This window comes from Melozone crissalis, unplaced genomic scaffold, assembly GCF_028551555.1.
Source record: "Melozone crissalis strain CALT ecotype California unplaced genomic scaffold, PUWL_Pcris_2 ptg000012l_1, whole genome shotgun sequence".
Classification (NCBI taxonomy): Eukaryota; Metazoa; Chordata; class Aves; order Passeriformes; family Passerellidae; genus Melozone; species Melozone crissalis.
In genome coordinates this window covers 9,578,720-9,605,147 of record NW_026535790.1, presented here as the reverse complement: position 1 = coordinate 9,605,147, position 26,428 = coordinate 9,578,720, and the positions used below count along the sequence as shown (strand labels likewise).

Here is a 26,428-nt window from a genome sequence, read left to right as displayed (position 1 = left end):
GTAGGCGGAGCGGGCCGGGCTGAGGCGGGGGCTGCGGCGAGGGGGACCCGGCAGCGCCGAGTCAAGCGGGGCCGAGCCAGGTAATGGGGCTGGGGGGCAGCGCCGGGCCCGGCGGCGGCCCCGGCACAGCCCGGCGGCACCGCGTGAGCCTCCCGCCTGGAAATCAATGGGCCGGGGGGAGGGGCCGGCCCGGGAAAGGGAAGGGAAAGCGACCGGCGGGAGCAGCCGGCTCAGCCCAGCCCACCGCGCCGGGGCGCGGGCCGGGCGCTCGGCCGCTGCCCTCCTGGCTGGCGGGCAGCCGGAGGGGGTGGGACCCCCGGGCGGGGCGGGGCGCCGTCCGCAGCACGCGGCGGAGGGACCCAGCCCCGCCGCCGCCGCCACCCCCTGGGCCGGCGGGACCGGCCCCCTCCCAGCGCGGCGGTGCTTCCTCGCCCGCCCGCCCTCTCCGTTACGCGCCGGGGTCCCGCCGGCGCCCGCATCTCCTTCCTTCTACTCCTGCCGCTGTCGGCGTGGGGGACTCGGCGTGGGTTCCCCGCGTCCCGGCGCAGGCGGGAGGGCGGCCGGGACGCCCCGGCCCCGCGTCCCGCCGCGGGAGCGGCGCTGTGCCCCGCCTGCCCCCGCGTTGTTCCCGCTCGGCGCGGTGGCGGCGGCTCCCGCGGCCCCTCCGCCCCGTGCCCGGGGGGCTCCGCGCTCGCTTCGCCACCCCCCCCCACCCGCGTTGCCATGGGCACGGAGCCGCCGTTGGGCGCCGCCGCCGCGGTCCTGCCCCCGGACCGGGATGGGACGCGGGCCCGGACAGGTCAGCACGGGGCCGGGCAGCGGAGGCGGCATGGCCCGGGCGGGGAGCCGCGGGGCTGGGGGCCGGGCGGTGTAAGGTGTAGAGGAACAAGGGCGAGACGGGAGCTCCTTCAGGGCCGGTTCCCGGCCCCCCTCGCCTGCGTGTCGGGCTGGGTTTTGTTTTGTGTGTGTTTGGGCTCTTGCCGCGCTGAGTGCGGACATGTTGCGTGCGGTGCCCGTCCCTGCCCCTGCCAGCGGCCTTTTACTGCCGGTGTCAGCACGTTGTCGGGAAGCGGGACCCCGCAGAAGGGCAGAGCGAGGGAAAGCGGGTCGGTGCTGCGGGCTTGGCGCTGGCGGGGCGGGCGGTTCGGTTGTGAGCGGGCTCCGGGGCTCGGGGTCGCCCGGAGCGAGGCGCTCGCGGGCGCTCGCGGCGCCGGGCTCGGTCCCGCCACACGCAACGGCCTCGGAGCTCGGAGCTGCCCCGCGCCGAGCGCTCCCCGCCGCCTGCGCTGCCAGGGTAAATGCCTTAATCACTTTCTCCTCTGCTGCCTTTAATTTTGTAACGAAAGTAAAACCAGCGCGGGGCGTGTGTTTGTGTTCCGCGCTGCCCCGGGTTGTTTTTGCTGCCGGCGGCGTGTGCGGTGCGGTCGGTGATGTAGCGTGGTGACTCTGCCTGGGCTGCTGCCGGAGTAGTTTCCTCCTGCTCCTTGTTTGTGCCTCTCTGTTGCCGTGTGCCGCTCTTGTTTTTTGACACTCGCTGCTGGAAGTGTTTGGTTTGTACTGAGATAAAGGCACATACTCCCTGGCTGAACGCGGTTCTGTGAACGGGATCTTGTATAAAACCCTCCTGAGCTGTGATTTATTGTACGCAAAGCGGAGACCAAACATAAATATTTAGATCCGAGTATTAACTGATGCGTGTTGTGATGAGACTGCGAAAAAAGAATCTAAACAACGCTGATGCATCACTCCAAATGGGAGGAAAGCAACTGTTTGTGCTGTTGTGCTCGTCAGTATCACACTGTGAGAAGTCTGTTATGGGAATAGCAGAGGGGAAAAGAGCTCAATACACATGGCAGTGGGAATTTATGTTCAGCAGTGGTACAGGAGCAGAACCTGTATTTACAGTGAACAGTGGGGAAATATCCGCGTAATGTTTGTGCTACTTCATCAAAAGATGTTCTATCCAAATTAATTATATTGATAGATTTTGAAAAAGTGGTGGATCTGAGTTATTTTTGACATCCGTTGATATTTGCAGGTGTCTAGCGTTTGATATCTGATAATCAGTTGTCAAAACTAAATTAGCAGCACCAATCAGTGCTACTCAGTTGTCAAAAATAAATTTAATATTAAAAATAAATTTAATATTAAAAATAAATTTAAAAATACGCTTCCCTCATTGGTCAGTATAAAGCCAAAGCTTTTTTGTGATAATATTCTTCTGTTTGCCTTTCACTGCAGTCTTGATTCTGGTTTTTGTCCTGCAAATAAGTTCATTATGTTGTTGAAACCCCTTCCCTTTCCATCAGGAAAAGTAGATGTCACCAGTATCTGCAATTTGGAGTCTGGATCTCTCCTGAAAATCACTAAGCCCAAGAATTGTCATCTTAATCTTTGAAATGGACAAGGATGTCCTCATTTTTCAGTTACATAGGTGAATTTCCCATTTTTTGTGTATTATTGTCTCTAAAATGGAAAGTGTGTACAGGGTAGCTTTTAAATTGAAAATTTAGAGAGGAAAAAAATCTAACTAAAGGTTCCACACATGATTTGTCTTTTGTGGGAATAGAAGTTCTGCGATTTACTGTGCTTTGTTTAATCTACTGGAAGTTTCATCATTAGCAATCAAGTTGTGCCATGAATCTGAAACTGCTTCATGCTTTGTTCTCTCAGTTATTTTAGTGTTACAAAGCAGGTTATACTTTAAACCCTCAGTTAAGTTTATAGTTTCCCTAAACTTGAACAGGCCTTACATGATAGAGTACGATAGTAGTAAAAATTTACATATAGGAGTTGATAATTGATCATGTAATTGTTCAGCAGCTTACTATGCACACAACATTACATGTATTTAAAGAGGTACCATCTTGAAACGTAATCAGCATTTTATAAATGACTTGGTATCAGTTATTGCCTTTATTCTTGAAGGCTAAGGATTAGGATTTGTTTTGCTTTCTGTTGCGGTCATCATTTTCTTTTTATAGTTTACATTCCTCTTTTGTTTTTCCCTGGCAAAACAACTTTACATAAGTAGAACTGAAAAAGATGCTTTTGAATTCAACTTCTTGGTTTATAAGTAAGCATTGTAAATGATGGGTGCAAAATACCACAAGGAATACTGCCAAAATTGTATCCAAACAAATAGTTCTTGGAAGAGCAGAAGAAACCCAGGTGGAAATAAATTTGCAAGTGTTTTCTAGCTTTTTTTTCCCCAAGATTTCTCAGAGCTGTTTCCCATGCCCTGTGTCATCAGGGGTGTGTGGTTCCCAGGAGCAGGAAGATGTTGGCCAGACAATTCCTCCTGGATCTCACCAGGCCAGCAGTTGATTGTGCCACTGCTCACAGCTTCTTTTAAGAAAAAGATCTTGGTAACTATAGTGGTTTAAAATCCCAAGAAATGCTATCAGTCATTAACTCAGCAGAAGTTAAAAAAAAATATTGATGCCATTTGGATGGAAAAAATCTACTTTGTGCATTCAGTTGTGCACCGGGTGGAGTTTTTGGTGTGTTTTGGGGTTTTGTTCCCTTGTTTGTAATCATTCTTAGCTGTTTAGTTCTTCAGGTTCTCTGAGGCTAAGGGGCAGGATTTATTTTGCTCTTTCCTTTCTGGAATACTTTGGACATTCTTATACCAAACAGAACTTTTGCCTTGTTGCAGATATGAACAATGACCATAGTTAACAAGCCAAAATCTTCAAAGTCTAAAAAATCTTCCTCAAGACGCTCTGACAAATCTATGAAACCCCGTACTAAAAAAATGACGTCTCGCACTGCAAGTTTGGGCCGGGTACCTCCTACAGAAGATCCAAACAAAGTCTCTGTGGACAAAGGTCCTGGGGGGCATATTTATTGTAGATCATCTCAAAAATCAAAGCCTTTTGCCCAAAGAGATCTAGGTAAGTGTCTTCTGTCCTCCCTCCTTTTTGTTGAAAACAAAACCAAAGTAGAAGCAGATTTTAGTTGTTGCATTGCTGTAAAATGGGACTACAGCAAATCAAGAGTTCAGCCACAAACTTCAATTTTGTGCATCCCCTAAGGCAGCTGCAGGGAGAGGTGTTGCAGAACTTGGGTTTATCTATTTACAATTGATTTGTAAAGTATTTCTTATTTATGTAAAATCAGACAAGGGGAGCTTTTCATAATGCATGGATGTACCTAGGTCTCTTTGTTCTGGAGAGAAAAGTACATTTTACCATGTCTATTCATGGCTTCCATTATTCACAAGTCTTTGAATAATAACACTGCCCAGGAAGAGATCTGATATCTATGGGGTTACTTTTTTGCTGCTTACTTGTTTGTCTGTCTGATTTTTCTTACTGCGTAACCACAAGTGTAAGTTTGTGGTTCAAGTTACGATAAGGAAAAAAACAATAATTTAATTAAGAGATTAAAGACATAGAGATAAAGAAATCGGGTGCTAAAATCGGAGTGGGAGTTTGTGTCTTTTATTAGAAGAATTAAAACAGATGAATAAACTATTGTCCCAAGGAGAGTGTTGACTAGCAAATTCACGTGGCAGTGTTAAAGCTGTGCATCGTGTGTTGCTGTGTTTTGGAGTGGAGCTGGTTCTTCAGGCTGCTCCTGCAGAATCCTACTTTTTAAATACCCTCTTTAAAACAAAATACCCTTTTTAAAATAAAATAAATACCCTCTTTAAAACAAAACCAGTACAACTCTTTTCAAAACACAAATTTCTTGCAGTTGTTAATGATGGGATTGCTCCGCCACAAAGAATTCTTTTTCCACCTGAGAAAATCTGTATGGATTGGCAGCAAACACAGAGTGTTGGAGTTGGGCTGCAGAACCTCGGCAACACTTGTTTCCTGAATTCTACTCTCCAGTGTTTGACCTACACGCCTCCTCTTGCCAATTACATGCTTTCACTTGAACACACCAAGTCATGTGAGTATTTCTAACACTATAAATCTGTTGGACAGCTCCAAAGGTGAAAGAAAAACAGGGTTCTATGAAGAAAATTCTTAGTTGTTCTATTTTGCCTGTAGAAGCAGTTTTTGAGTGAGATCTTCAAGGTCTTTTCCAGCCTAAATGGTTCTGTGATTTTGCTAACAGGAAGCTCAGAATTATAGGAGGCATATAAAGTGAATTTGTTAATTTAATGTTCCACGTAAAACTTAAAGAAAAGATCATTTCTTGCTTCATGTGAATAATGAAGTGCATTGTAAAGTGAGGCATTTGATGAACATTTGGCATTTGGGTTTCCTGCTGGTAGAAAGGTGATAAAATTTAGGATGTTGGCATTGAAGATTCTTAGTCTTCACAGCTGAGATACTGCAGTGCACTAATACTGTGATAAATTACATGTTCAGTGTTGACCCATTAAAAAACCCAAACATTCTAGCAAGCACTATAAGCTAATCTTTTATGAACTCAAATACAAATTTAGGGGAGACTGTACTGAAATTTAGGCTAATTTTATTCTAAATAATTAAGTTTGTATATTTTAAAGCCTGGAATTTATGTTCTTGAATTTTGATTTTATACTTGACTTTATTTAGCCTAGGGGAGTTTCTTTTTATATCCATAAATATGGAGCTATTTCCTAAGGCAGCTGTATGCTTTCTAGTTTGGTATCTTAACATATATTCCTAGAAGTTTGATTGTGTTTTATTCTCATATATAAAAATTATTTGAGTTAAGAATCATGGAATTATTGGAAGGAACCTTCAAAATTATTTAGTTCCAATCCTCTGCCATGAGGAGGGCTCCTTCCAGTGGGAATATTCCAGGCCAGGGTGGATGGGGTTCTGAGCAGCCTGGTCTATGATTTAAAGGAGTTTTATTCTGTACAATTCTCCATAATAAAATGCCACAAAACTGTTGGGATATTGACACCGTAGGAGAAGGGAATGTGCCACAGAGAGTGGACATTGCCCCCACTACTTAGATTATTATTATTTTCGTGAGGGTTTTCCTTTTAGCAATGTGTATTTGACTAGAATGGGATGCTTTCTTCTTTCCCTAGGTCATGTAGAAGGATTCTGTATGATGTGCACAATGGAAAGTCACATCAACCAGGTCCTGTGTTGCTCTAATAATGCTATCAAACCCACATCTGTTATCAATGGCCTTAAAAGTAAGTAGTTTCATACAGGTTTATTTTAAATTTTTTTTTTAATTTTACAGTGAGTTATTTGATGCATGTAAATATTTTTGCTACTTTAAAGAAGAGGTGTTTTAGAAATGTGTGTTTTATTTCATTCTATAAGAAATAATTATATGATAACCTTCTTATTTATTAGGAATAGGAAAACATTTCCATTTTGGCAGTCAAGAGGATGCACATGAATTCTTATGCTTCACCGTTGATGCTTTACAGAAAGCTTGCTTGAATGGAAGCACCAAGTAAGCATAAAATAATTACATTTCAATATTTCCTAGCCCCTCTTACTACTTTATTTACTATCATGAATTAAAATCTGTGTCCTTGGTTTTCATAAAACAAAAAATTGTTTGAGGAATTAACTCTGTGCTTCAGCCTTCTGAGGTCTGACTCTAATTTCTTTCCAGATTAGACAGATCTTCTCAAGCCACCACACTTATTTATCAAATATTTGGAGGATATCTCAGATCTCGAGGTACTTTTTAAAAAAAATTACTGTCTTTTGAACTGATCTGTCTTTTTGTCTGTCTGTAGCAAAGGAGTTTGTAGTTTGACTAAAGTAATGTGTATTAATAATTTAAATTCATGCAGTTAGTCTCATTGAAGTGATGTTAAGCATTTGTGTTTTGGTTCCAGTAAAGTGCTTGAACTGCAAAGCAGTGTCGGACACGTACGAGCCATTTCTCGACGTTACTTTGGATATAAAGGTAAGGATGTCTGTGAGCATGGCCTGGGTTGTGTTAATGCTTGTAGAGCTTTGTAAAATAAAGTCATTTTGCTTAGAAACTTATCTTGTTAAAGCAAAACAGCTTGGGAGTGGATGGTGATGGATTGGACTGTGTTGTTCTGTGGAAGCCATGGAAATGCTCTCCATGTTTGGATTGGATTTAAGCTGGAAAAATAATAATTATGGCTACACAAACAATGATATAATCATACTTCTCAATTATTCTACTTCAATATACATCTATTGTTAGACTGATGGGTTTGATTGTTCTCATTATTGATGCCAAGGCATACCACAGATACTGTCTGGCACTGCAAAATTTATTTATTTTGAAGTGGGATCATTTTGAAATGAGGTAAATACTCAGAGAACACCATTTCTGGCTCCTCCTTCACAGTGTTTGCTGGTTCACCGTAGGCCACTTGAGTATAAACTAGCAAGATTCTCTTGTAAAAGTGCTTGTAAGTGTTTGAAATTTTGCAGTTCTTGTGACTTAGTGTTCTACTTTCTCTCTACTCATGCAGGCAGTTACATCTGTCACCAGAGCTCTAGAACAATTTGTGAAACCAGAACAGCTGGATGGTGAAAACAGCTATAAATGTAGCAAGTAAGATTATTAATTACACCTTGACACAAGTTACATATTCAATGCAGTGCATGACTTGGAGGATGAGTTATCTCTTGACTTTGTTTAGCAGTAAGACAGAGATTACTTGCTGTTTCATTCAGTTTTGTTTACATAACTAATATACTTAAATCATTCAAAGCTTGGGAAATAATGCACTTGTTTCTAAATGAGTAATTTTTATATTTCTATTTGAATATTTGGAAATACATTATAAGAATTGTATTGCTCACATTAGACTTCTCTTCCTAATACTTACTGTCTGTGCTGGGCCTTGTCAGCCTCCCTGAGTGTGAAGTTGCACACTAAATACTCATGGCCAGAAGTTAAAAGCATGGCTGAGAAACGTGAGCTGGAGCACAGGGATATGGACAAGGATGTGGGGTGGGAGGCAACACAACTCAGTCACACACAAACCCACAAGTTTAGTCTTTTTGTGAGTTTGAAAAGAAGGGTTTGGGGTATGTACAGTGTCATTTCCATTGCTGGCAAACTATTATATTAGTTTTCAGTTTCCTTTTTGTTTTCTACCATTATTTTTTCTAATAAGGATTACTACTGCCTGAAACCTTCATCTCTAAATACAAGTTTCAGAATTTTACAAACCAATTTTTTTTTCCCTTATTCTGGCTCTCTTATTTTCTTCACTGGCTTTCTCCATTAGTTTGGAATTCTGTGCCTTGTGTTTTGACATCAAGTTTTAAAAGAGGCAGTCAAATCCTTTCTGTTTGTTACGCAGCAGTACTTTTCTTGACAATGTGAAATGACATGTTTCAGTCTTTGTGCTGATGGTTGCATTTCAGGACTTAGTCTGCACCTCCTTTGAGTGTGCAGTGAAACAAATGAAATTAACAATTCTGTTTTGAAGGACTGAAGAGGGTTTCAGTCTTTCCAGGCAACCTCAGTACAAGAAAACTCAATATTGTCCAATGTCTGCCTCTTGCAGAATGGCTGTTTCCTTCCAGTGATTTCTTTACATTTTTTATTGCCTTGCCTTTTTGACATAAGATACATGTTCAGGCATTTACTTGGCTATCCAGAGATAATGTCCTAAATCCTTTGTTCCGTGGAACTGTCTCTAATATCCTGCTATGTTGTCTCTATTAATAAAGCTGAAATGCAATTTATGGATTTAAGAAAAGATCTAACATATTTTACAAGCAAAATATCATTCAAATAGCATAAGCACATGTGAGAGATGGAAACTTTTTTCACTTCTGAGTGAGAAAAGAATATAATGTTAAAAATATGTCTGTGCTTGTTTTAAAGGTGTAAAAAGATGGTTCCAGCATCAAAGAGATACACGATACATCGCTCTTCCAATGTTCTCACAATATCACTGAAAAGATTTGCAAATTTTACAGGTGGAAAGATCAACAAGGTAGGTTTGCAGCTGGAGTGCTCATTTATCTTCTTGGAGTGGGCATTTCTCAAAGATGAATACTCATTTTAAAGTTGTTCACATTTTAGGCAGTAACTACAGTGTAAGAGAAGTTGATATAACAACTTAGCAACCATGGCTGTTTCTTTCTTTTTTATTACTGATAGAGTTCCTATGTGACCATAAGAAGATACCTTCCCCTTAAAGAGCTAATTCTGTGGAAAACAGCTCCCTGCAGCTTAAGTTATTAAATGTTGTTTATGAGAACAGGCATTTTCAAGTTAATTGAAAAATATATTTATACAGTCCTAATCTGTGTCTTTTTCAAGCTGTTCCATGAAGTATTTCAGGATAACTTTTGAATCTTCTTTGTCTTTGTTTAGGATGTAAAATACCCTGAATATTTGGATCTTCGAGCATATATGTCCCAATCTATTGGAGAACCCCTCATCTATGCTTTGTATGCAGTTCTTGTACATAGTGGCTTCAACTGTAATGCTGGACACTATCTCTGCTTCATAAAGGTAGAGATCAGCTCAGCTTCTAACAGGATAAAATTTGTGCTGGCAAAGAAATTAAAATGTTATTGGTAACCATTGGTTTTAGGGGAAAACATTGCATCATGTGCTTTGTTTGCTTTGTTTTGGTATGCTTTGTTCTGCAGTGCTCTATCTGTGATGTCCTTTGGAACACGTGCAATTCATCTGAAGATATTCTGTCTTTGTTTGCAGGCTGGTAATGGACTTTGGTACCGAATGAATGATGCCTCAGTAGAGCTTTCTGATATCAAAACAGTTCTCAATCAGCAAGCTTACGTACTTTTCTATATCAGGTAATAACACCAGATGTCCTCAGAACATTTTTATTGTCAAGTTGCTAATACATTTCTTGTTTTGAAGGCTTTTTCTTTTCACTGTAGGGAGAGTATTACTATTTGTATTTTTCTAAGTGGAAATTCCCTGCGTCATTTAGTACCTTTCGTTGCTTGACCATAAACTTCTGCACATGGGTACACTGCTTTCCATCTGCTCACTGTAGCTGGGTGGTTTAGAAAAGAGGAGAAATCGTGGCTATAGATGGTGTGAGGCTGAACCATTGCTGTGGAAAGGACAGTCATTGTAGGAAAACCATTATCTAATCTTCAGTTTGTAGTCCTGCCTAAATCTTCCAGATGTGTCTTTTGTGTCATATTCACTGTTGCTGAGATTATGGGATGGGTTTAACCAGGAGCAGGCTGAGGGAAGAGCTGTGAGCTGAGGTGTCCCTCTGTCCCCAGGCGCTATGACCTGACGCTGGGCGAGCGCGCGTTCTACCTGCCCGCGCCCTCCTACCCGCGCTCCTTCCTGGGCCAGCGCGGCGCCGGCAGCAAGCAGCCCGCCTTCATGGGCCCACGGCTGCCTCCTCACATGATCAAGGTAACTCCAGGGGGATGACAGCACCAAGTTATACCAGCTTTTGGTGTAGGGTGGGGTTTTTTGAGTTTTATTTTCCCTTCCACACTGCAGGTTTCTTCACAGCCCTCATGCTAGAGCCAGAGTTGCTCAAACAGTGGCTAATCCTTAACTGTGCAGCCATGCCACTTAGTTACTTTATCCTTCCAGCTCAGCTTTCTAAAGCTTGGGAGCTGTGCTCTTGAGACAATTTAGGTCATCTATTAATGCCTAAACAATTAAAATTTTAAAAGTAGTCTATTAATGCCTAAGTAATTTAAATTTAAAAAGTAAATATCTGCCCCGTCCCTATCAGTGTTAGTTTAGTTGAGACAGTGGTAGACTACAAATTGTCTTGTTCCTGAGTACTAGCAGAAATATTCCAGTGTTGTCGGGGAGGAAAATATATATTTTTTTAATAGCTTTAGTCAATGTTAAGTTGTTTGGGTGGGTGTCAGACTGATGCTCATTTGGTACCAAAGGGAGGATTTACACACACCCGTTGTACATGAATGTGTATTGGGAGGAAGGTGAAGTTTCTTCTTAGGTATTGAGGCAATCTGTAGTACAATTTAGCATGAGAATTTAATGTTGTAAAACTTCCAGTGCTGTGTGTTTAAACATTTCCATCTTACAATCTCTTCAAATCCAGAGTTCAAGTCGTTTAAATGGAAATGGACCCTTGAAAGAGGATCCCAGTACTGTTGGTGTTGCTGTGAAAAGGCCTTCTTCAGCTCCACCAACAGCTTGTGTTCAGAACTGGGCCATTTCCAGGCCGTCAATGGCAGACCCTTCCAAGGCCCAGAAGATCACCATCAGTATTCACAACAAGCTGCCCCCGCGGCAGGCGGCGCCGCAGGCCGAGTGCCCCAGCAGCGCTGTGGAGGAGGAGGATCTGAAGCCCCTTCCTTCAGCCACAATTACAAACTCTTCTGCAGCAGAGCCTACCTCAAACCTCTCCACAGTGTCAGTTGCTACTAATGTCTCCAAGCAGGAGGTTCCTGATGAAATCTTTGTTGAGCCAGCAGTGAATGGAAACCCCAAGCTCTGTTCTGACAGCATGGTCCCTTACGGTGCAGAGCCTTCAGGAAAACCCGAGGAGTCAAAGGGCTTGTTCAAAAGGCATTGCAATGTCATCTCTTCCAATGGGATTCTGATTGGGAAGGTGGTCCGTACATTGCATAATTCCCATTCATCCTGTCAGAATGCTGAAGAAAGATCCCAGCATGAGCTGCCAAAAATTGATTCCCTAAATGGTGCTATTAGTTTAGATAATGAATATAAAGAAAATGGACTGAAACTTGATGATTCCACTTGCCAAGTCCAACCCGTTAAACCTTCTGAGATTTTCTTCTCTAAGGCAAACGGAGTGCTTGAAGCGGTGAGTTACGTTTGTTCATCTGCACTTTCTCATCTATTATATGTTCAATATTCATGGGCACTACCATGTGGAATACCAAGAAAACACAGCACAGATTTCATTCTAACCCTTTGTGTTATTATCCCCACTGAATCTGCAGAGCTGAGCTAACATATGAAATATGTCAACATAAGAGAAGTTCAGGGAGATAATACTTCATAAGTTTCATAAAATACATTTTTGGGAGGAAGGGGCTGACATGTCAAGTGGGAAGAGTGCAGGTATCTCTGTGATCTTGTGTAACATCTAATGTTGGAAGTTTGTCAGCAGTAGTTTTCTACTAAAAATAGCTTTTTTTTCTCTTTGTTAACTTCTGTGTTTTAATTGTAGATGCCTAAAGCTTTGTCACCAGATCCTCAAGGTATCTTAGAATCTCTTACGTACAGCCAGTTGAACAGCTTGTCAGAGGAAAAGAGGTAAAATGACTGCACTGATTAAAACAAGATTTCATACAAGTTTATTACTATTTTATCCATCTTAAGTAATACTTAAAAATATTTACATCAGTACAAAGAATTCCACACTGTACATCTGTGCAAACATCAGCACTGGGCACACATTATTCTGTTACTAAATACAGGCAGATGCCTCCTGTAAAACTTTCACAGGATGTTTTTACATTTTTCTTTCATTGTCTGGAATACTTTTTCTATTCCTCTTTGCCTTTTTTGCATCCTAGGATGAGTGAATGTAAATTCCCACAATCTGCTCTCCCACTTGGGAGAGTGGGAAATCTGTGTGTTTACCTTTTTTCTAACTGGGGGAAAAGCAAATACAGTTGTTCTGGCTATTGATGAGATTCAGAGCTGCAAGTGGAGGGAGTTGGATATGTTGGGGATGGGTTTTTAAGGCAAGACCTGCAGAACTGACTCCAACTCCATGGGAGCTGAGGGAGGTGTAAGAATGGTTTTCTAAAGTCAGTTTCTTTCAGAACTTTGCATTAGCTACTATTTTTTTTTTAGGAGATTTTACTCCTAACATCTTTTAGATGGACTTTTTCAAGTTAAAATGTTTTTATTTTTGTGCAGTGTCTCTGGATCTCAGAAGTCTTCTGACAATGATGGAGTTACAGATACTGTAGTGATGGAAGCACTATTTGCCTATGAAGAATCCAGGAAGGTTCCTTCCAACTTTAGCTGTGAGGTTGAGAAACTTTTTACTCAATCAGATTCTGAAACCATTTTTACCAAAGAAGAAGTTGCTGAAAGTGTTATAACAAAAGCTGATAATGCACATCTCAATATCAATGGTCAGCACAAGGTTAGGAAAAAATCCTTGGATACTGAAGGTGAATTCCTTGGGCAGTGTGAGTCTGAAGACATCAGAGATAAAGACAAACTAAGAAGATCAAAAGAACCTGAACTCATTTCAAAAGAAAATCCTTTGTACATCAAAGGATCTCCTGAGAGCAAAGAAAAATTAGGGCAAATTTCCTCTATAAAGCCTGACATTGAATGTAGTTCTAAAAAACTTGCATCTCTAGATATTCCAGATAAATGCCAAGATACAAAGGACATTTCTAATAACTATGTAGAGGTACCACCTGTTAATGACTCTTCTATTACAAAGCTGGATAAAGTATTGGAAAGTCAATTTTCTAGAGCAGACGAGGGACTGAGTAATAAAACATGTGAAGATGATGATAAACATATGAGAAAAAATAAGAAAAAAATCCATGACTCTAAAAGAACTGACAAAGAGCACTACAGGAGGAAGAGAGAAAGCTCGGACACTGAGGAGAAGGAGAGGCAAACCAGAAACAAACCAGATGATCATTCCCACAGGAGGAGGAGCTCTCACAGCCTGGAAACAAACAAGCAAAGCCGTCACAAGCAGGAGTATTGCAGTGAGAGCAAGTACAGATCCTCCCACAACGAAAGGAACAGTCCCAGTAACGGCAGGAGCTCAGGAAAATATTCTCGCTACAGATCCCGAAGCAGAGAAAGGACAGACCCAGACAGGAGTAGGTATCATTATTCCAAAGGAGACAGACTCTGGATTAGAGAAAGATATTATCAAGATGAACCACGGAGATGGGACAAATGCAGGTACTACAACGATTATTATTCCTCCCATGGAACAAGGGATGGTAGGGAGAGGAGGTCCTCTCATTGTGATAAAGACTATGACAAACTGAGCCAAGCTTACAGCAGGTCACACAAGGATTATCACTGCAAAAGCAGATGGGCTCACAGCACACTCTCCCGAGAGGAGGATGTGCATCACTTCAGCAGCCACAGAGCAAACTTCCACCACTGTTCAGTACCTCAGCAGCACTCGGAAAAATACTCCCGTGAGAGGCACGTGCTTCCAGCAGGCTCAGCTCACTCCAGCTTCGAGGACTCTTCGCGGGAAAACGAAAAAGAAAAGCTAAGAAATGGCAAAAGAAAATACTCCCACCAAGAAGAAAGTGGAAGTGACGTAGAAAAGAAATGCCGAAAGACAGATGACCAAAGAATCAAAAAGTATAAGAAGGTCAAGAAGAAAAAGAAGTCCAAAGATAAACATCGAGAGAAGGATTACAAGTAAGCAAGGATTCCAGCATAATCAGCAATTTTTTCCTAATTATTTTCTGGGTATTTCTCATGTCTGCCTTTTTTTCATTGTTTCTAAGTAACTTATCTGTCATAATGTGACGGGATCATGTTGTTAGGTTGGCCAAGAGAAGATAGGAAAGATGTTGCTGAATTGTGTTAGAACACTAGAGCTGGACAATGTAGACAGAATAACATCTGCACACCGTTCTTGATTAGGTTACAATTTTAATTTTTTTTTTTAATTCCCCATATGCCTGTTAACAATTTGTGTACAAACCACGACCTCTTGTCCTTCATTCTGAGGGCTTAAGATTGCTGCATCTAAATTAACTTAGATATGCAGAAAGTACCACAAAGTAGCAGACACTCTGCAAGTCGTCACCTGTGGTAAATAAATAACATTTCATATATACATCAAGTGCCACATCTGTTTTTCTATTTTTAACTTGCATGTTTCCTTCAGACTTTATGATTTGGATTGCTCTGTGCTCCACTTTGACAATGACAATCGCAAACATAAGAAAAAGAAGAAAAAGAAGAAGCACGACAGGAAACTGAAAGACTTATTGGAATATTTAGATCCTCGTTTCCAGAAGAAAACATGGGAGAAGAAGGAAGAATCCCGTCCTCCAGATGACCATTTATGTGAGCAATACAGAAACCAGGGCAGTAAACAACCCTACAAGGAAGAGAAGCCTTCTGGTGCAGGTGACAGCAAGAAATACAGCTCCATGGCATCCACTGAGTATGTCAGAGGTAAGGCAGGACTCCTGGCTGTATAAACATCTTTAAATGCTTGGCTGATGAAATCCCAGGGTTTTAGCACAGCTTCCAAACAGCATCGTGGCAGGGGGTTGGAAGTAGATGATCTTTAAGATCCCGTTTCAACCCAAACCATTCTATAATTTGAATAAAATATTACATTCAGTTGTTCATAGCATAGAAACAGTGCAGGTTGCTCACTCAGAATAACAGGAGTTGGTGATAATACTGAAATATTGTTGGTCCAGGTGTAGCTCTGCCTTCTCCTAAGCACAGCTGTCAAACCTCCAGAGGACACCTCACAGTTTAACACCTGGAGAGTGTTAAATTCCTGCTATTGTTTTATTCAGTTGTGGGGTTTTTCTGTTAGTATAGGCTTAACAATACATAGAAGTGGGCTGAGGAAACAGCTCTTTCCCCATTTTTGGTATTTGAAAAAGTCTGTCTGGTGCTTCTTACAAAAAACCCAAATATGAATTTGTGTGCCTGACTAAATTTACACTGAGCTCTCAGCTGTTGCTTGTCATAATCTCAACTTGGGCTCGCAGTAGATAAATTAATTAGTTTAAATTAATTAGCTCTAAAATTATGCAATGAAGATGATTGCACACTGCAACAAATTCAACATCTAAAATCAAACTTGACAACATTTCCCATGAAGTTTTTGCTGAGCAGAAGTGTTTATTATAGAAATAAAACCTTATTAAATGCCTGTTATCTGGCATAAACCAGTTCCAGTTACTGATCTATTTTAATAGAAAACCAAAACAATCCCCTAACTATTTTACTCAAAGATAAGTGAAGAAGACAGCTCACTATCCAAAAGCAAGTTTTGGATTTTATACCTATAGTTGAAAAATTGGGTTAATGGTCAGTGACAGTCCTGTTCATTTCTAGTCATGTTGAAACTGTCAATATAGCACACAAAAAAATTGGAGAAGTTTGATCTTGAAATTCTGGAAAATTAAAATCCCTTTCATGGGGTTTCCACACTTAGGCAGATTGCCACAATCAGTGCACTGAATTCGTGCACTGAAAAGTTTGCTCACGGCAAAGGAGAAGTGCATTTGTGGAAAACTGATTGTATTTTAAGACACAGATAACCAAAAGTTCTATCCTAAAATTAGAGTGGAGGGAAAGCTGATTGTTCACCCATTATTCTTTAATGAGAAAAAATTAAGAACTGAATTGAAGTCTTTCAAATCCTAATGGTGTAAAAGGAGGCTTCTTTTTTAATACTCATGTCCAAAATAACCCTTCTTGCACTAAAAGGGTCTTTTCTAGCTGACAAAGCAGGAACTAAACAGAATAAAATGCTTGTGCTCAGTCGTGGTTTGGCCTTGGTGATTCTGTGGCCAGCAGGTGGCAAACTCGGGTTTTCCAAAGCAGGTTTGGTGAGGAATTCGGTGATCTGAGTCTCCTTGCTCAGGGCAGGGCACTGAGGCTGCGGGGCCGAGCAGGAAGGAGAAGGAGCTGAACAACACCAGGGGGAGACCAGGGCTGCCAAAAGCAGTTTAAGTCTCGAGAATTTAAGTATTTCCTCAAGTCCATGGATGTTAATTAGCTCCATCTTCTGGAATGTCGGGGTTTTTTTCTTCTTTTTTTTTTTAAGTGGCTCTCAAGTAGCATTCTCTGTTGGATGGAAGCTGCTTTGGTTGTGTTTTTAGAATACTGAATGTCTCAAGGTAGGGACAGGCAAGGAACCACTGAGGAATTGTGAGGTTGTGCCTTTTCACCCAACTCCTGTTATTTTGAATAAATTAATAAAAACAGCTAGTGATAAATTATTTTCCCAGAAAAGTTCATACAGGAGGGGGGAAGGAGCAGCTCTGAAGCAGTTCTTTTCTACATTCCTACATGTTCTCTCCAGCAAGTTTCTGAAGGCTCTGCCCTTGTGGGTTCAATTTGGTCAGCCTGACCACAAGATTGTTACTAAAACAATGCTGCTTTCTAGGCAGAACTTCAATTACATTTGATCCAGCCAAGGTCCAGCACTTGCTGTTAGAGCAGGTGGCTCTGTCCTAAGGCTCTGTTCAGTTCTGCAGCCTTAGCCCAGAACTGGGGAGCAGCTGGATCCTGTCCTGAGGGAGCAGATGGAGCTGGGGCAGCTTTGAGCCTTGTCTTTTAGAAATCAAACCCCTGAGACAGTTTAATGTTAAATGTCACAGCAGGACTGACCTGGTTTCCTTTTGCCTTTCAGATGTGGAGCTGACTGATGAAAGCCTTCAATACTCAGACTGAACCCACCACCAACCCCAAGGACTTCTGACCACCAACCCTTCACCTTCAAAACCAACAACCCCTCACCATCACAACCAACGACTTCTTACCTTCAACGACTTCTTACCTTCAAACCTGACATTACCAATAGTGACCATCAAAACTTAAGATTTATTATCAATTACCATCAAGACAAAATCCAGTCATAAGTGGTGCTTAACATTTCTGTACAGAATTTTACCATATAAGAACTTTTTTTTAGTTTTTAACTTGAGACTTTCTTTTTTAAAATATACTTCTAATCCAAAAGGGTGAAAACTTTTTACAACTGCTGAACATTGTAAATTACCACATAAATATCTCACTGAGCTGAGATAATGCCCTGGAATAGACCATCTCAAATGCTGCTTAATTACAGACTCAGGTTGACTTTATGTTATTCATGTAATGTTACTCCAAGTTAAGACATCTGGTGCAAGAGCGACCAGGAATTATAAAAGTTGCAACTGACAGTCTGTATATTTAATTTAAAGACTTATTTAAAACTTCACAAGTTTTGCAAGAGCTTCATTTTTTTTTTCTGTGGTCTGACACTAGAAACTAATTTACTTCACATTTGAGTTATATTCAAGATCTGAAGAAAATCTTCTGGTTTTCGACATTGTGAAACAACAAATATGCAGTTCTGAATGTATCTCTCAAGACTATTTGTATATTGTTCCATATGTTTTTATTACATTTTCTTAATATACTGTCATTTGTCTTAAGTCTCAGTTGTCTGTTTTGTCTCTCTAAAGTGTCTAGTTACAGACAAATTCATACTGTGATTTTTATTTTTATTATTAAATGCTATCAAACTGTGATGCACTTATTATTCACTGGTCCTGCATCAGGAGATGAGTGGGGAACCTGTATTAAATACAGTTCATCTGAATAATCTGTCTGGTTTATACAAGCTGTGTTGTTCAGAGATGTCTAAAGTTTGATCTTTGTTTTTTTAAAGATAAAAAGCACTTGCCCCACTGTAAATATATAGCATGTAAAATTTATATAGTATATAAATACAGCAAAGTTAAAATGGATTTTTACTTGAGTTTTACTTGAGTTATTTAACATGCACTGTGTCATGGGAGCTGACAGCTGGCAGAGTGTGTTTGACTCTGGAGAAGTCACATCTTCCTCTCAGTGTAGGGGAGAAGATGCTGTTGGTGTGAGCCAGAGAAGAAAATCAGTAACTGGGACTGCAGCTGCCTGGACAAGGATGCTGAAGGCTTCTCCTTTGAACTTAAAGCTTCCCCAGCCAGGCACCAGGCTGGGAGCTCAGCAGGAGCTTGGTATTGTGTATGACAAAAAGCAAAATAACCCACAAAACCAAAACTAACAGGGAAAAAAAGCAAAAAAGAGCAAGGTTAATATCTCACTAAATACTTAAAAGTAATCTTTTGGTACATGGAGAGCACCATCAAGCCAAAGCATAATGTACCTGCATAATGTTCCTATGGCAACAGTTATGTGACTTACATAAAGTGACATGGCAAAGTAACCAACATTCCTGTCCTGTATCTGGCTTTTTTGTCCTCTTTTGTCCTCTGGCTCCAAGGTTTGGTGTCCTGTCCTTTGTGTGATGAGTGACTCCAGCAGAAGTGTCTGAAGGAGTTTGTGTGGGTGCTGTGCCTCCCTTCAGAGCCCCACGGGCACAGCTGCCCCGTGGCTCTGGAGCACAGAGGGCTCCGGGTGTCACTGCCCCAGAGCTGTGAGAGCAGCACCTGTTTCTAATTGCTAATTGAGGAAACTAATTAATCACTCCAGGAGCAGAGATCCGCTTCCCCCTCACATCTGACTAACTCCTGGTAGGGAACTGACAAAATAAAATACCTCAATTTAGGGTGGCTCTCAAGGGAAACCTCCTTTTACTGGAGTCACACTCATGTGGTAACACACTTTACTGAAACATTTTGCAGCTGAAGGGTTTTTCTCTGCAAAAATTTAACCTGGTAATTTAAATTACTGTGCCTAAGGGTAGGAAAAAAAAGCCTTTTACTTAGAAGAGCAGTTGTAAAATTAAACCTTAACCTCTTAAGAGTCAGCTATTGCCTCCCATGTATTCCTGGTAAATGAGGAGACAGTACAGTTTCACACTTTATTTTTGAGAAAATTGACAGATTTAAGCAACAGCTCTTAATGATAAATGAAAACATTAATATTGCAGTGGCTTTACATAGGAACATCACCGTTATAACAATGATTGATACAGAATATTTGTCATGCAAATCACTTGTACACACGATGTAATACTCATATCAATACATACCTGTACAGTATTTACATTTTATATTTAAACTCTAGCTAGAAACATTTTCCAAGAAAATATAGAAATGAAACTGGTAAGCCACAAGTCTTAATTTGTAGTATCTGGTCTACAACAGACCTAGCTTTTCCAGCAAGCATATCTACATAGATATGTAATAAATCTTAAAAATATGCAGTTTTTTTTATATATGAAGCATTATAAATGCTGCTCACTTTATAAAGGTTCCGTTTTGTACCAGTCTAAAATGGTTCAAAAAGCTAAGTGATGCAGAGCTTATTTTGTCAGAATATTGTAAAATTTAAGTCAGTCCAGCTGAGCTTAAGTTTTGTGTACAGTTCCCTCCCAGCTGCACTGGCACCACGGCTCTGCTGCCCTGCAGTTGTAGAGGGCAGGGCCAAAAGCAAAGAGCTCAAGAATTCCTCAAGTTTCAGTGCCACAGGAAGGGAGAATCTGTTGTCCCCAGAGGACTTTTCTTCAGCATGGCCAAACTGTAACAGATCCTGCTTTATGCCACCAAGCAGCCACTTTCAGTAGCCACCCCTGGACTTGAAGCCCAATAAAAAAGGGAAAGGTTGAGAGATTTTTCTTCACTCTCGTGGATAGTACCTGATATGGCCAAAATTTTCACAAGCCACTTTGTTTTACTGGCCCCGTGGCCAGTGGAAATTTTGGGCCAGTTTCACTCCCTGTTAATACTGTTACAAAGAACATTTGAAATCAAATATTAACACACACAAAAACGCTATTCCATTAGCTTTGGTAAATTAAATAGATACATTGAGCACCACAAGTAGCTGTTTAAGATGTTGCATTTCAATGCTAAGAAATAAAATATTTCCTGCTATAATATCCTCAGTTACATGTTACTCTAAATAATTATTTCTGCTGGATATAAGAACTTCGAACTAAATACAGCAAATGAACTGTCAAGGCCTTTCCTTCATGCTTATAGACAGACATCCTCACCTGGTTAAATAAATAGATTTCCTCAAAGGTGGTATTTCAGAAAATAAAAATTGATACAAAAGTGCTTCATGGCTTATTAATGCTTTTGTAATCTCACATTTCTCCAGAAATACTGAATTTGCTGCCTTTCACCTCTATGCTCACTAGTACCACTGATTTGGCTTGTCACTATTTGCATTACAAATCTACTTGTCCAAAGCTAAGACTTGATGTAGGCAGTGCTTGAAAACAAAATGTCACTGCAGAACAGAAGACTCAAAACAAGTGCTGGCAGCAGCTCCATCATTGTGCTGCTTTGCAAACACAGGACACACAACTAATTAATTTCTATAAAGAGTTTAAATGTGTTCCATTAAGAAAAGATATCCCCACACTGACACTTACTCAAGGATTCTACCTCCTCTGGCTGAGTTTTACTCCTTTGGAAGCACTAAGATTTAAACATTCACCCCAGCAATTCCACACACCCTGGGGAAAATCTAAAATGTAGGAAAATTTACTTTGTTCTTTTCCTCTCAGCCTCTTTTGCAAACATGCAATAAAGCAAAACACTCACAAGGCTGACACTCCATGCAAAACAAGGCAAATCAGTAAGACAGAACAGTGAAACAGACTCTCCCTTAAGTTCAAAGGAGATTTCAGAAAGCTCAAAGGAGATTTCAGACCTTGGTAAGTCTGTGGGTTTGCCAGTGCAGCACATCTCCCTACAACAGAGCCAAAGGTGCTCCTGTGACCAACAAGCAAAGCTGCTGGAACATTTTGGGTCTCCAACACATCCACTGGCACAATAGGCAGGGCTCAGGTTCAACAAGTTTGGGAAAAACTGAGTAGTAACAGAAGCAGTAGAGTCAAAACCTCCCACTTTTTGCCCTGTTGTTGAATTAGGGGTTTTACCTTAAGAACAATATGTGTGCTATCAACAGAAAAGCACTGGAGTAAAATCTGCTGCACCAGTTGTGTTCCTGAAAGACCCAGCAGTAGGACCTTCACAGGTTTCAAATCCAGAGACACATGCCTGTGGGGAAGTCTAGCTGCACCAGGCAATCAATACTTTGTTTTTAGTAAAAATGTCTATTTTTTTCAATTTCAACTGCTGTAGCACAAATCTGAAAATCACCTTTAAGAATGCAATAAAAATACTGGACTTGTATAAACTTGCACAAACTCTCTATGTCCAAAGTTTGTTATCAAGCAAAGGAATGAATCCTGCTTGCTTAACTCTCTAGGGCTGCATCTTACAGGGACAGTTCACCTTCCTGGCTTTTCCCTTTAAAAACACTGAATGCATGTGAAATTATCTGGGGGTGTTTTCACATGCAAGGCCTGAAGTCACACAAGCTCTGTCATCTCACTCCTTTAGTAGCAACTTAGTGTTAATTAATCAAACTACAGCATCTCAAACATAAGAAGGAAGTTACTACAGAAAAAGCAGATTAAACCAGTCATTAGACCTTAGTGTTTGCTGTGAGTGTATGAGCAGACAGGAATGAGCTTTAGCCAGCTGGCAAACACCAGACCACATCTGGTACTTCATGGCATGGCCACAGCCTCAAACCTCTGCTGCTGGGCCCTGCCTGTATTTGTATTTCAGTGCTCACTGACAAACCCTCTGGCACCACGAGGTGCCCACTGAGCTGCCAGTCACTGTGTTTCTAAGGAAAGCTATTTCCATGAAGGTAGGAGAGGAATCCTGAATGAAAGCTGCACTCAGCTGTTCCTGTGAAACACACACGACTGAAAACTGCCACTGGGACTGTGAGGTTTCTGCTTACAGGAAAATGCAGGGAAAATGCAGTGCCAGGTCGTGCTGTGCTCCACTGCTGGTGCTGCACTCAAGTGAGAACTCAAAAGTAATTATAAAACTCCTTCTTTTATGGGAAATGTGCTCAGGTAACAGGTAAGGACATCTTAGTGTTAGGCCTGCACTCCTTCCCTCCCAACCCAAGTAAACTGGAGTTGTCACTAATCTAAGGGAAAACAAGACTTCCATGTGTTCAGTTGAATTAAGTTCCAATATAATAATTCTCTGGGAATTGAAGCTTACTTCAAATTATATACCAGTAACTATTTACCCTGAAAAGTTCTGCCAAGTTTTTATGCCATAGTAAAATGTGTGTATATATATATATATATATATATATGTATATATATATAAAATTTACAGTTGTCTTCATTTAGTTTGTCCAATTTCTTCTATCACTCCACAGTATGTTCAGTTATAGGTTGATGCAGGTCACAAGTTGCTGTTCATGTTCTATTTCTTATTTGCAATTCTTCTTTTCCTTGTTGCCAGCATATCATAAAAGGGATCCCTGCTGATACTTGCTCTAGAAGAGAAAAAAGGAATCATCAGTTTGGTTAACAAATACCCATTAACTATTTCAATAGTTGTGAAAACTAAAACTTTTGTTCTCTCTTCCTTGTGGATGACTCCACACTCTTAAGATGGATGGCTGACTGCTAAGCACCACATCTATTTCTTCAGCACAAGGGTCTATTCCACTGTGTTCAGAGCTCACACCTTCACATCCTGACTATTATTTATTTAAGTGTGGGTCTGCTTAGAAACCTTCCAACATAAAGTTAAGGTGTGGAAGTTTAAAGTTGCTTGTGAACATGCTTAAGATACATGTCACTAAAGTTAATTATTGGGTGAAGCAATAATCCAATAGAATTAGGTTTAAAGACAATTCACACAAGATTTTACATTTGCATAGAACAACAAATCCATATTCTCCTCATCTGAGTTAGCAGCAGTATTTCCTTAGGACCACACAGTAACAGATTTGAATCTTGATCCACCAACCCCACAGAGCTCACTGTTAGTCCTCGAGGACATTGCCACATCAGAGTTCTTCCAACAAGTTACAACAGATTCTCTTCGTATCACACTCTGAAAAGAGCTTACACTTCATTTCTGAAAGACATTTCAGACTTCAAACTCACTTGATAGATTTAATCCACTCCTCCTTCTCCTCTGGGGTGGGAGCAGATATTCTGTACACGACATGGTTGCCCTCCACCACTCTGCCGTCAGCTTCGGTTTTACACGCTTTGATTACCTGACCTTTGTGACTGGGGTTGTAGAGCTCAAAGCAGTTCTGGAGGGTAGAAATGAAGTAATAAATTTAAAAGAACAAAACAAAACTGACAAATAAATTCATTTAACAGTACAATTAAGTTCCATATGGTTTACTCATCTTCATTTAAAAAATAAATTTGAAACTGTCTTACTGGTTTTCTAGGGTCTTCTACTTCTCTTATGCTAAGATTTTCTAATGGAATAATTCCTCTAGGTTCTTTGTCCTAAAAAATCAGGAAAACATCACATTGTTAGCTACTCATAAATCTTGATTATAAAGAAAATTCACCATGATATATACTCACTGTTGTGTATTCAAAGTAATACAGGCAATTATCAGTCAGAATAAACCATCTCCGTTTCCATGTTTTTACTCTTCCCCCTACAAACAAAAGGGATTCCAGAATTAAACATGTGCTGCTGTCAGGGCTTCAACAACAGGGCAAGGAAATAATTAAGTTCTTATTTTTCAAAGTGTGGTTTAATTGTTTAATGGTAAATGGATCAGGCACAGATGAGTGAGGTTAAAGGAAGTTACTGCAACTTGTCCTGAGGCAGCATCAACTATGGAGGTGCCATCAGCCTCGAGAGCCAGGGGCAGCAGCGAGTGAGTGGCCAGACCTGCTCCCTCTGTCCAGGCCCTCACATGTGCTCACTGCACCAAAAATTCCAGCTCTGCACAGGGCAGGACCCTGCCCTTGCTGCTGGGGGTGAGTGAGGCCAGCCTGGGCTGCTCTGACACCCACAGCAGCACTGCCTGCAGAACCAGCAACTGCATCCCTGCAACAGGAGAAACCCCCCAACAGCTTGTCCTGGGCAAGGAAAGGGTCCCATCAATAAAATTAAAGGGCTTTTTATCACCTTCCTGTCACTCCACTCATCAGCAAAGATGTGGTTAAGAACCTGTCTCTACTTTCAGATTTAATATCAAGTGTGTAAGGTGCTCAGAAACATTAACAGAACAAATGTGATGAGAAACAAATCCTATGCAAAAATATACCATATTTACTAATATGTCATCTTTCAGTATTTTAAAAACATTTTCTTTTCATGGGTTAATATATCATTGAGTACTTGACAAAGAAATAGCTACTGCTCCAAAAATGCCAATTTTTCCTTCATTGACAGTTTAGACAACAGCAACCACAGAGTTCCTCTTCCTTACACCTGCTAATGTCACCCTGCAGGGAACAGTTTCTTTTTAGAAACAACAGCATTGTTCTGGCCCTCTCAGTTGTGTTTCAGCCAATGGCTGCTTCAGAACACACTTGGCTTCCCACATTACATTGTTTTAAAATTCACTTCCAAGAAAGACAATTGTAGATAGAGCATGCATATGTTATTAAAGGTTTAGATCCACCATAGTTATGTGACTTCAGGATTATGTCACCACCTGTGCATCATCCATTCAGCAGTGATTTAATTTCATTAAGCCAACATTTCAAAAGAGTTGATCTTGCTACTGAACACCTGTGCATAAAAGAGCACCATCGATACACACAAGATACCCAGTTTAATCCAAGTCATATAATCAAATTTAAGATATAAGCATATTTTTTTAATCTTTTTGTTGTCTATCTTAAGATAGCTGGGCTTTTGTTTAATATAGAAATCTAACTCAAATTAAAGAACAATTCTAGGGATATCATGACATTTCTCGATACCAATCCACTGCATATTTGCATTGCAGACCAAGTGTGTTGCATGTTGAACCTTTCTTTTGCTGCTTTTCACAACCTCCACAATAACCCAGTGCTAAAATAACACACTGCAACATTAAGTGTACCCAATAAACTTGTTTCCATCAGATGCACTCATATCTTAAGAAAAATTTAATCTGCAAGCAGGTGTGGTGAAATAAGTGAAGGCAAAAAAGTGCAAGATGCAGAAGCCGTGACACAATGAATGGTTGAGTGAACTGGAGACAGTGAGGGAAGAATTGAATTTTAGTACAACCACTGTGACAGATCCTTAAACACTGCAGAGATGTTCAAACTGGCACGTGAGTCACCACAAAAATCCCCAGCACCTTGCCCGAGAGCTGGCTCAGGTATCAGGAAGTGTTTAGGCTGGTTTGATGAACTCCAGCCCAATGGAATCACAGGGAGCAGGGCACTCCCTGCAGCTCCCAACGTGACTCGCTCTCACACAGCCCAGCACCACTGCCAGCGCTCCCAGTCACCTTCTGCTCTCCAAGGTTAGCAGATTAACATCACTTAACGTTTTTATGACCCTAAAACACCCTGTTTTTTCAGGCTAACAGGTAATATCAGCTATCAGAGGTCATGGCTTGCCCAGTGCTAGCAGGAAAATAATTCAGGAGGAGAGAGAATGAATCTGACAGGGAAAGAGGTTACTATAACAGAGCAGAGTGAAGTGAACAAAGGCATTTCTCATTAACTGTGATATCAAGTCAAAACACAATAAAAAAATCAGTAATAACCATATATTTAAAAGAAGACCTGTTTATAATTTAAGAAAGAAACAACAGACCTAAAACACACACTCCCAGAACAATATGAATTGCCAAGCAATAAACAGCAGCTGAGTTTGCTGAATGTTTTCCTGACAACATCCACTCTCTCTGGAAAAGCCAGACTTCTCAAACCTGAAACCTTCTGTAATCATGCTGCAGTTTTGAGGATGCTTTTGTCATGAAACATCGCCCAGTTCCAGGGAAGCCACAAAGGAGATTATGTATTTCCATCAACATCCCTCTTACTGCTCCCTTCTCCTAAAACAGCCAGTAGCTCACTGGGTTACAGCACTCATGGGAGTCATAGAAATAGACCTTAAGTCCCTGCTCCACCAAGCTATCAGTTACTCTTCCAAAGAGAAAAAAAAAA

The 26,428-nt window shown here is 41.0% G+C and overlaps 2 protein-coding genes across 6 annotated transcripts in view; one reads left to right on the top strand and one right to left on the bottom strand.

Moving 5' to 3' along the window:
* The first annotated feature begins 14 nt into the window (after nucleotides 1-14).
* On the top strand, nucleotides 15-18,882 carry USP42 (ubiquitin specific peptidase 42). 3 transcript variants are annotated; one of them, XM_054271010.1, is made up of 17 exons: nucleotides 15-80; nucleotides 3,659-3,896; nucleotides 4,702-4,902; nucleotides 5,984-6,094; nucleotides 6,261-6,363; nucleotides 6,529-6,596; nucleotides 6,758-6,828; nucleotides 7,373-7,455; nucleotides 8,743-8,854; nucleotides 9,238-9,378; nucleotides 9,586-9,686; nucleotides 10,131-10,269; nucleotides 10,937-11,665; nucleotides 12,035-12,120; nucleotides 12,733-14,229; nucleotides 14,705-14,997; nucleotides 17,204-18,882. In XM_054271010.1, the coding sequence occupies exons 2-17, from the start codon at nucleotides 3,668-3,670 to the stop codon at nucleotides 17,242-17,244; spliced, it is 4,005 nt and encodes a 1,334-aa protein (XP_054126985.1). In that variant the 5' UTR covers nucleotides 15-80; nucleotides 3,659-3,667; the 3' UTR covers nucleotides 17,245-18,882. The 3 variants fall into 3 exon arrangements, with proteins under 3 accessions (XP_054126985.1, XP_054126988.1, XP_054126986.1); XM_054271011.1 differs by lacking the exon at nucleotides 15-80 and adding an exon at nucleotides 2,274-2,434; XM_054271013.1 differs by lacking the exon at nucleotides 17,204-18,882 and having other exon boundaries at nucleotides 12,733-14,795.
* Nucleotides 18,883-21,149: 2,267 nt separating this feature from the next.
* CYTH3 (cytohesin 3) overlaps nucleotides 21,150-26,428 on the bottom strand; it is a 46,910-nt gene continuing 41,631 nt past the window's right edge. For all 3 annotated transcript variants that reach the window (XM_054270757.1, XM_054270756.1, XM_054270758.1), the window contains 4 exons: nucleotides 23,888-23,964; nucleotides 23,735-23,806; nucleotides 23,447-23,601; nucleotides 21,150-22,827 (listed from right to left, as the gene is read on the bottom strand). In XM_054270757.1, coding sequence (XP_054126732.1) covers nucleotides 22,755-22,827; nucleotides 23,447-23,601; nucleotides 23,735-23,806; nucleotides 23,888-23,964 — 377 coding nt within the window. In that variant the 3' untranslated portion in view covers nucleotides 21,150-22,754. The remainder of the gene's footprint in view (nucleotides 22,828-23,446; nucleotides 23,602-23,734; nucleotides 23,807-23,887; nucleotides 23,965-26,428) is intronic.